This window comes from Heterodontus francisci, chromosome 33 (assembly GCF_036365525.1).
Source record: "Heterodontus francisci isolate sHetFra1 chromosome 33, sHetFra1.hap1, whole genome shotgun sequence".
In the NCBI taxonomy this organism is placed as follows: Eukaryota; Metazoa; Chordata; class Chondrichthyes; order Heterodontiformes; family Heterodontidae; genus Heterodontus; species Heterodontus francisci.
The window spans coordinates 58,916,367-58,926,049 of NC_090403.1; the positions used below are offsets into that span (position 1 = coordinate 58,916,367).

At 49.3% G+C, this 9,683-nt stretch overlaps 1 protein-coding gene across 1 annotated transcript in view; it reads right to left on the bottom strand.

Annotated features, from left to right (window-relative positions):
* Positions 1-7,854, bottom strand: part of cdk12 (cyclin dependent kinase 12) — a 41,758-nt gene extending 33,904 nt beyond the window's left edge. The window contains exons 1-2 of the mRNA XM_068013082.1: positions 6,815-7,854; positions 3,001-3,177 (exon numbers count right to left, since the gene is read on the bottom strand). Coding sequence (XP_067869183.1) covers positions 3,001-3,177; positions 6,815-7,854 — 1,217 coding nt within the window. The remainder of the gene's footprint in view (positions 1-3,000; positions 3,178-6,814) is intronic.
* Positions 7,855-9,683: the final 1,829 nt, after the last annotated feature.

Sequence of the window (9,683 nt, forward strand, 5' to 3'; positions counted from 1 at the left end):
CTCTAACCCCTGGTTCTGGACTCTCCCACCATCAGGAACATCCTTCCTGCATCTACCCTGTCATGTCCTGTTAGACCTTTATAGGTTTCTATGAGATCCCCCCTCACTCTTCTGAACTCCAGCGAATATAATCCTAACCGACTCAATCTCTCCTCATAAGTCAGTCCCACCATCCCAGGAATCAGTCTGGTAAACCTTCACTGCATTCCCTCTATAGCAAGAGCATCCTTCCTCAGATAAGGAGACCAAAACTGCACACAATATTCCAGGTGTGGCCTCACCAAGGCCCTGTATAATTGTAGCAAGACATCCCTGCTCCTGTACTCAAATCCTCTCGCTATGAAGGCCAACATACCATTTGTCTTTTTTACCGCCTGTTGGACCTGCATGCTTACCTTCAGCGACTGGTGTACGAGAACACCCAGGTCTCGTTGCATATTCCCCTCTTTCAGTTTATAGCCATTCAGATAATAATCTGCCTTCCTGCTTTTGCTACCAAAGTGGATAACCTCACATTTATCCACATTATACTGCATCTGCCATGCATTAGCCCATTCACTCAACTTGTCCAAATCACCCTGAAGCCTCTCTGCATCCTCCTCACAACTGACCCTCCCACCCAGTTTTGTGTCATCTGCAAATTTGGAAATATTACATTTAGTTCCCTCATCTAAATCATTAATATATATTGTGAATAGCTGGGGTCCTAGCACCAATCCCTGTGGTACCCCACTAGTCACTGCCTGCCATTCGGAAAAAGACCCATTTATCCCTACTCTTTGTTTCCTGTCCACCAACCAATTTTCTATCCATCGCAATACACTACCCCCAATCCCAAGCGCTTTAATTTTACACGCTAATCTCTTATGTGAGACTTTGTCGAAAGCCTTCTGAAAGTCCAAATAAACCACATCCACTGGCTCTCCCTCATCAACTCTACTAGTTACATCCTTGAAGAATTCTAGTACATTTGTCAAGCATGATTTCCCTTTCGTAAATCCATGCTGACCATGCCTGATTCTACCACTGTTCTCCAAGTGCTCTGCTATAAAATCTTTGATAATGGATTGTAGAATTTTCCCCACTACCGCATCAGGCTGACTGGTCTATAATTCCCTGCTTTCTCTCTACGTTCCTTTTTAAATAGTGGGGTTACATTAGCTACCTTCCAATCTGTAGGAACTGTTCCAGAGTCTACAGAATCTTGGAAGATGACCACCAATACATCCACTATTTCTAGGGCCACTTCCTTAAGTACTCTGGGATGCAGACCATCAGGCCCTGGGGATTTATCGGCCTTCAATCCCATCAATTTCCCCAACACCATTTCTCTACTAATACTGATTTCCTTCAGTTCCTCTCTCTCACTAAACCCTGCGTTCCCCAACATTTCTGGTATGATATTTGTGTCCTCCTTTGTGAAGACAGAACCCAAGTATGCATTTAGTTGGTCAGCCATTTCTTTGTTCCACGTAATAAATTCCCCTGTTTCTGACTGTAAGGGACATACATTTGTCTTCACTAATCGTATTCTCTTCACATACCTGTCAAAACTTTTACAATCAGACACTGACTCTCACTGGGGTACAGTTCCACACACACTGACTGTATTTGGGGGACAGTCCCACAGACACTGACTCTCACTGGGGTACAGTTCCACAGACACTGACTCTCACTGGGGTACAGTTCCACAGACACTGACTCTCACTGGCGTACAGTTCCACAGACACTGACTCTCACTGGGGGACAGTTCCACAGACACTGACTCTCACTGGGGGACAGTTCCACAGACACTGACTCTCACTGGGGGACAGTTCCACACCCACTGACTCTCACTGGGGTACAGTTCCACACACAGTGACTCTCACTGGGGTACAGTTCCACACACACCGACTCTCACTGGGGTACAGTTCCACACACACTGACTCTCACTGGGGTACAGGTCCACACACACTGACACTCACTGGGGTACAGGTCCACACACACTGACACTCACTGGGGTACAGGTCCACACACACTGACACTCACTGGGGTACAGGTCCACACACACTGACACTCACTGGGGTACAGTTCCACACACACTGACTCTCACTGGGGTACAGTTCCACACACACTGACTCTCACTGGGGTACAGTTCCACACGCCCTGACTCTCACTGGGGTACAGTTCCACACACACTGACTCTCACTGGGGTACAGTTCCACACGCACTGACTCTCACTGGGGTACAGTTCCACACGCACTGACACTCACTGGGGTACAGTTCCACACGCACTGACACTCACTGGGGTACAGTTCCACACGCACGGACACTCACTGGGGTACAGTTCCACACACACTGACACTCACTGGGGTACAGGTCCACACACACTGACTCTCACTGGGGGACAGTTCCACAGACACTGACTCTCACTGGGGGACAGTTCCACAGACACTGACTCTCACTGGGGGACAGTTCCACAGACACTGATTCTCACTGGGGTACAGTTCCACAGACACTGACTCTCACCGGGGGACAGTTCCACACATACTGACTCTCACTGGGGGACAGTTCCACAGACACTGACTCTCATAGGCAGGCCCTGCGAGTCTGTACCTGGGGTATCCAGGACCTGTCTTGATGGAAGTGAACTGTTTTCAGCAGCTGAGTGACTGGAGTCAATAGAAAAAAGGGGTGGTGAAATCAGAGTGTAGACAGCACCGTTCCCCACACAGGGTTTCTGCAATACTGTCCTGGCATTCCACCTCCAATATTATTGCTCAGTTTTGCTGGTGTTGAAGGGATCTTGCAATGTGCAGATCAGGGCAGCATTATACCACAGTCTGATTCATGGTCATAATCTGCATGGAACCCATGCTACTTCTACCTTTAAGAATCAATCCAACTCCCAGCTGCCTGAGCAACAAATTACAGAAAGTTCGTTTCAGAAAACAAAGGCAGGCACTAGCCCGGGATCAATGAGATGTTTAACTAAACTCGCATTTCCTCTGATATTCTTACTTGGGCCTCTTTTTAAGGACCGGTTGAGGCAGAGGTGGTGTCTTCTGCTCCGGGGAATCTGGCGGCGAGGGATCTGTCCCAGGCAGTTCTGGTGGGAGTGGGAGGTCTGCCAGTAAATGCCGTGTTCTTTGGTCTCTGTCTTTCCTGGCAGGTTTTATATGCTGGATCTCCTTAGGGCTGAAATAGAAAAAGTATTACAGTACTGTCAGGCAAGCCCTCCCACCTGCCAAGAATGAGACACATATTTCGCCACATGAACATTAAAACTTAAAATTGGTTCTGGGAAGAAAAGAGGGCCTATCACAAGGAATTGCCAGGCCCCTCACCAGAAAGACCTTTTCTGCATGCTAGCAGACAGTGCTGGAACAAAGAACCCAGTCCCTGCTTCCCCAATACACAGAAGTGGAGGTCCGACCAGTTTAGTCACATGACTGGCTGTTTGAATTTGAACCTACCACAGAGTGAAGCAGAAAAATGTTTGCTCCTGGATTGAAAAGATCTCTCTCCTGTCTGCTCCCATCTCCTTCTCATGGAACTGAAGACCCACTGAAGACACATGAACCCCAAGAGAGAAAAGTCTCCTACAGTGAAAAAGGTTTAAGAAGAATATTGGGCCCCAACGAAAAGTAAGACTACCTACAATCAAGGACTCAAACTTTTTTACTTTAATTTTCTTCTGCTCTTTTCTGTCTCCATTTACATGTGCGTACCGCATATGCATGCTGGCGTGGGGCGCAGCGTGTATCCGTAGGCGTTAACCGAATTACAGTTTAAGGTTCTATAAATTTCACTTTTCTTCTTTAAACCGGAGAAAACCTGGTTGGGCTCATTTCTTTGCCTTATGATTGGAAAGTGGCGAACAAGGATTCACCAAGGGGGAGCTCACAACAGTGTGTTTAAAATTAAACCCTGTTACAATAAGAGCAGGTGAAGGCTAAAAGGGACCCCTAGACACCATTCTCACCTGGTCGTAACAGCACCGAGAATGCAGAGCACCTGGGGGGATGTAACGGGGAAGCGGCAGCAGGGGATGGGGATGTGGGGAGCACAGTACGAATACATACAGAATTCCATCACATCAGGGAAAGGTGTTTCGGGAAAGGTCTTTCACCCTCTGGGCTGCTCCTGCCCCACCACCCGCGCTACGCACAGTCTCTCCCTCCGCCCGCACTACGCACAGTCTCTCCCTCCGCCCGCACTACGCACAGGCTCTCTCTCTGCCCGCGCTATGCGCAGGCTCTCTCTCTCTCTGCCCGCGCTATGCGCAGGCTCTCTCTCTCTCTGCCCGTGTTATGCGCAGGCTCTCTCTCTCTCTCTCTACCCGCGCTACGCGCAGGCTCTCTCTCTCTCTGCCCGTGTTATGCACAGGCTCTCTCTCTCTCTGCCCGTGTTATGCACAGGCTCTCTCTCTGCCCGTGTTATGCGCAGGCTCTCTCTCTCTCTGCCCGTGTTATGCACAGGCTCTCTCTCTCTGTTATGCACAGGTTCTCTCTCTCTGCCTGTGTTATGCACAGGCTCTCTCTCTCTCTGCCCGTGTTATGCGCAGGCTCTCTCTCTCTCTCTGCCCGTGTTATGCGCAGGCTCTCTCTCTGCCCGTGTTATGCGCAGGCTCTCTCTCTCTCTGCCCGTGTTATGCACAGGCTCTCTCTCTCTCTGCCCGTGTTATGCACAGGCTCTCTCTCTCTCTGCTCGTGTTATGCACAGGCTCTCTCTCTCTCTGCCCGTGTTATGCACAGGCTCTCTCTCTCTCTGCCCGTGTTATGTACAGGCTCTCTCTCTCTGTTATGCACAGGTTCTCTCTCTCTGCCTGTGTTATGCGCAGGCTCTCTCTCTCTCTGCCCGTGTTATGCGCAGGCTCTCTCTCTCTCTGCCCGCGTTATGCACAGGCTCTCTCTCTCTCTGCCCGCGTTATGCACAGGCTCTCTCTCTCTCTGCCCGTGTTATGCGCAGGCTCTCTCTCTCTCTGCCCGTGTTATGCGCAGGCTCTCTCTCTGCCCGTGTTATGCGCAGGCTCTCTCTCTCTCTGCCCATGTTATGCGCAGGCTCTCTCTCTCTCTGCCCATGTTATGCGCAGGCTCTCTCTCTCTCTGCCCGTGTTATGCACAGGCTCTCTCTCTCTCTGCCCGTGTTATGCACAGGCTCTCTCTCTCTCTCTGCCCGTGTTATGCACAGGCTCTCTCTCTCTCTGCCCGTGTTATGCACAGGCTCTCTCTCTCTCTGCCCGTGTTATGCACAGGCTCTCTCTCTCTCTGTTATGCACAGGTTCTCTCTCTCTGCCTGTGTTATGCACAGGCTCTCACTCTCTGTTATGCACAGGTTCTCTCTCTCTGCCTGTGTTATGCACAGGCTCTCCCTCCACCTATGTTAGAACCTCTGTGTTTCTTGCCCTGTTTAAGGAGGCCTGATAGTTGCACATTGCTCTCAAAGAGCAATGCACAGCTCTGGTGAAGTTCTGGGAGCAGCTAGTAACAGCTAAACAGAAAATTACTATTCACGTTCATATATAACTTTACAAGAATTAAAGGGTAACCCTGCCCCAAGAGGAATCTGGTGTGTTCTGTTTCTACACCCAGCTTTTAAACATCTATTTCCGATGTGACCCCGGGGCTTGTTTTATCAGGTTGGATTTTTTTTTCTAAATACACATGTAATCTTTTTTTGGGGCAGTTGGCTGCACCCTTTTCCTGGCTGACTGCACAGAGATGAGTGTTTATCACATTTAATTTCTGCTCTCTCCCATCTCAACATACAATCTGTTGTTGCTGTCTGCTCTGGGTTTATTTCCTGATTTCAGACTGCTCATTATAAACTGACCTACCAGTCCACTGCATTCATTCTGATAAATGCCATCTCCTTTTAGAAACAGGGCAGAGAGAGGATTAAACACAATCAAGCACAGAATCCCAGGTCTGGGTCAAAGGTGTACACTCCACCTTAGATCAGTCCAAACACAGCATTGTGTCGTATGAGAGTGAGATAAATCAAAATGTATTGGAACATCTCTAGAGAGCTGACGAGCTCCACAGATGAGGTTAACCAATAATGGAACCCAGTCAAAGACACATTAGCAGCACCGGCATCCTGGCCTGTGTGCAAATGGACAGGTAGAAGTATTGACCTGAGGAGGAGGCAGGGCAATCACAGTGCTGCAAAACCACAGAGCTTTTTTCTGTTACTTTAAACAAGCAGTTCGACTTTCTCAAAGCAGGCAGAGAAGCTACAGATCATACCAGGAGTGTGTACAGACCATACCAGGAGTGTGTACAGACCATACCAGGGGCGTGTACAGACCATACCAGGGGCGTGTACAGACCATACCAGGGGCGTGTACAGATCATTCCCAGAGCGTGTACAGAGCATTCCCAGAGCGTGTACAGAGCATTCCCAGAGTGTGTACAGATCATTCCCAGAGTGTGTACAGATCATTCCCAGAGCGTGTACAGAGCATTCCCAGAGCGTGTACAGATCATTCCCGAAGCATGTATAGATCATTTCTAGAATTTGTACAGATCATTCCAGGAGTGTATTCAGATCATTCCCAAAGCACGTAAAGATCATTCCGGGATTGTGTACAGATCATTCCTGGGGTAAGTACAGATCATTCCCAAAACATGTAAGATAATTCCAGGAGTTTTTCCAGACCATAACACTTCTTTGCAATTGTGCTGACAGACACTGAGGAAAAGGAACAATCTTGGAACTGCGGTCAGTTCCGGGATGACAATCAGCAAAATCTTTTAGAATAAACCCATGCCTGATTCTGACATTAATGCAGTAATGTTTAATCCAACATTCCTTGACACAAATTTCTTACCTTTCCATATCATCCTCCCCAGGAAGGAGTGGAGGCAATGGCAGTGGTGGCAGTGTTGAAGTCAGTAAGGGCATTACTGAGTTCAGCATCGGTGGCATGGGGAGTGCACTGCCCAACACTGTGGTCCGTGATGGCAGTTGCTGAGAGACAGTTGGTGAGTGGGTCAAGACTGGTGCAGGAGCCAATACAGGTACAGGTATCGGTACTGGTGGCAATGGTAACGACAATGGTACAGGGAGCTGCGGAATTTGCACTGTAGTTATTGGTGGCGGTTCAGTCAGAATTTCTGGCAGAGGTTGAGACTGGTTAAGAGCCACTGGTGGTAGGGGAGGTGGTGGTTGTACTGGGGCCGGTGGCAGTGTTACCGGGGGAGATTGGGGAGGTAATGGTGGAGGAGCGGAGCCTGAAGGAGGAAGCGGAGGTTTCTCCAGATTGCTTTCGTTTGGTAATGGTGGCAGACTCTTCTCCTTCGGTGTTCCCAACTCACATTTCACCACTGGTGATTTAGACTCTTTCGCCAATGGTGAGAGCACTGGGTTATCCTCTAATATTTCAGTCGTTTCTTTTATCTCTGGGACCATCTCAGCAATTTCTTTCTCTATCTTCACAGTCACTGTGCTTGAGGTTTCAATGGGTGAAGGTGGTTTCTCGCACTTTATTATTTTAGTCAATTTCTTCACATCTTTAAGTGCCGCCACAGAGGCTGAGCCGCTGGAACCGACACTGTGAGCACTTGTTTTACAGACGCTCCCAGCTGACACTTTAGGCTCTTTTGAGTCTTTCACGCTGGACTTGGCAGCCACGGCAGCTCTTGCCCTCTTGGTTTTGCTCAGCTCAGCACCGAGGCTCGACTTGAGGGTAAACCGGCTTGGTGAAATACTCGAGTGTCGACTTCGTGATCGAGATTGCCTGTGTTTACTGCGGGACCGCGAATGCCTCGCGTACACTGGGCTCCGGCTCCTCGACTTTGCTGACCTCCTGTGAAGAGAAGCATGCTCAATTATAATACAAACAATTCTGGTCAGCTGCTGTAACAGCATGCATCAAATAACAAACAACTTGCGCGGTCACACAATCTTCTACTGGTTAACACAGTGTACAGCTTCTGCCATTTCAAATCAAATACTAGGCCTGTCCAGCCAGTATACTTCCACAAATACTTCCTGGACAGTCAGTTTGAACAGGTGCATTGTGCATTACCTCACAGGCGTGTACTACTTCAACACGAAGACAGTGCAACAGTTTGGAACCTTGCCTCACCCATACACCCACTGGCCATTTGCACCTTATTTGTGCTTCACTTGTACAGCTCAGGAGACATGCTATGCGTATCTCCAAACCTCCAGCTAAAGGAGGACTAGCTGAGGGTTGCTGATCACACTGCAAGTCAGTTCCCACGCTTCTTGTTCTCCAATAAGAGGCAGGCTACAAGGTACAATCAATAAAGTACCATCACAGACCAATGGAAAACTCCTGTTCAGACTAAAGGCTAGTAGCTTTCTTCCCTTCCCATAGGGAAATACACTTGCTGCCCATCAGGAAGCTGACTCAGGACAAACTGTAGCCCTGAACTACAACTCATCACTTAAAGTTGAAGGGTTCCACAACCAGGCCTCCATCGCTGAGGAGTGAGGCCCACAACAACACTGAGCACCAGTGGCTCAAAGTAAGGGAGTGTGTACATGAAACAGGGTAGCAGCTGTATCACACAGTGGTAACACCCCCCACACACAGTGATAAACCCCCCACACACAGTGGTAACACCCCCCACACACAGTGATAAACCCCCCACACACAGTGGTAACACCCCCCACACACAGTGATAAACCCCCCACACACAGTGGTAACACCCCCACACACACAGTGATAAACCCCCCACACACAGTGGTAACACCCCCACACTGCGTACCGTGATAAAGCCCACACACAGAAACTGAACTGGACCAGCCATATAAATACTGTGGCTCTAAGAGCAGGACAGAGGCTGGGATTCCTGAGGCGAGTAACTCACCTTCTGACTCCCCAAAGCCTGTCCACCATCTACAAGGCACAAGTCAGGAGTGTGATGGAATATTCTCCACTTGCCTGGATGGGTGCAGCTCCAACAACACTCAATAAGCACAACACCATCCAGGACAAAGCAGCCTGCTTGATTGGCACCCCATCCACAAACATTCACTACCTTCACCACCGACGCACAGTGGCAGCAGTGTGTACCATCTACAAGATGCACTGCAGCAACTCACCAAGGCTCCTTAGACAGCACCTTAGACCTGCGACCTCTACCACCAAGGAGGACAAGGGCAGCAGATGCATGGGAACACCAAGTTCCCCTCCAAGTCACACACCATCCTGACTTGGAACTATATCGCCATCACTGTCACTGGATCAAGATACTGGAACTACCTCCCTAACACCACTGATGGTATACCTATACCCCAAGGACAGCAGCAGTTCAAGAAGGCAGCTCACCACCACCTTCTCAAGGGCAATTAAGGATGAGCAATATATGCTGGCCTGACCAGTGACGGCCACATCCCAAATAAAAAAAAACACACGGTGATAATACTGCCCCACGCACACCGTGTTAAATCACACACACGCGGTGATAAACCCCCCCCCCAAAACACCCTGATAAACCCCCCCCAAACACCCTGATAAACCACCCCCCAAAACACCCTGATAAACCCCCCCCCAAACACCCTGATAACCACCCCCCAAAACACCCTGATAACCCCCCCCCCAAAACACCCTGATAAACCACCCCCCCCAAAACACCTGATAACCCCCCCCCCAAAACACCCTGATAAAACCCCCCCCCCCAAAACACCCTGATAAACCCCCCCCCCCAAAACACCCGGATAAACCA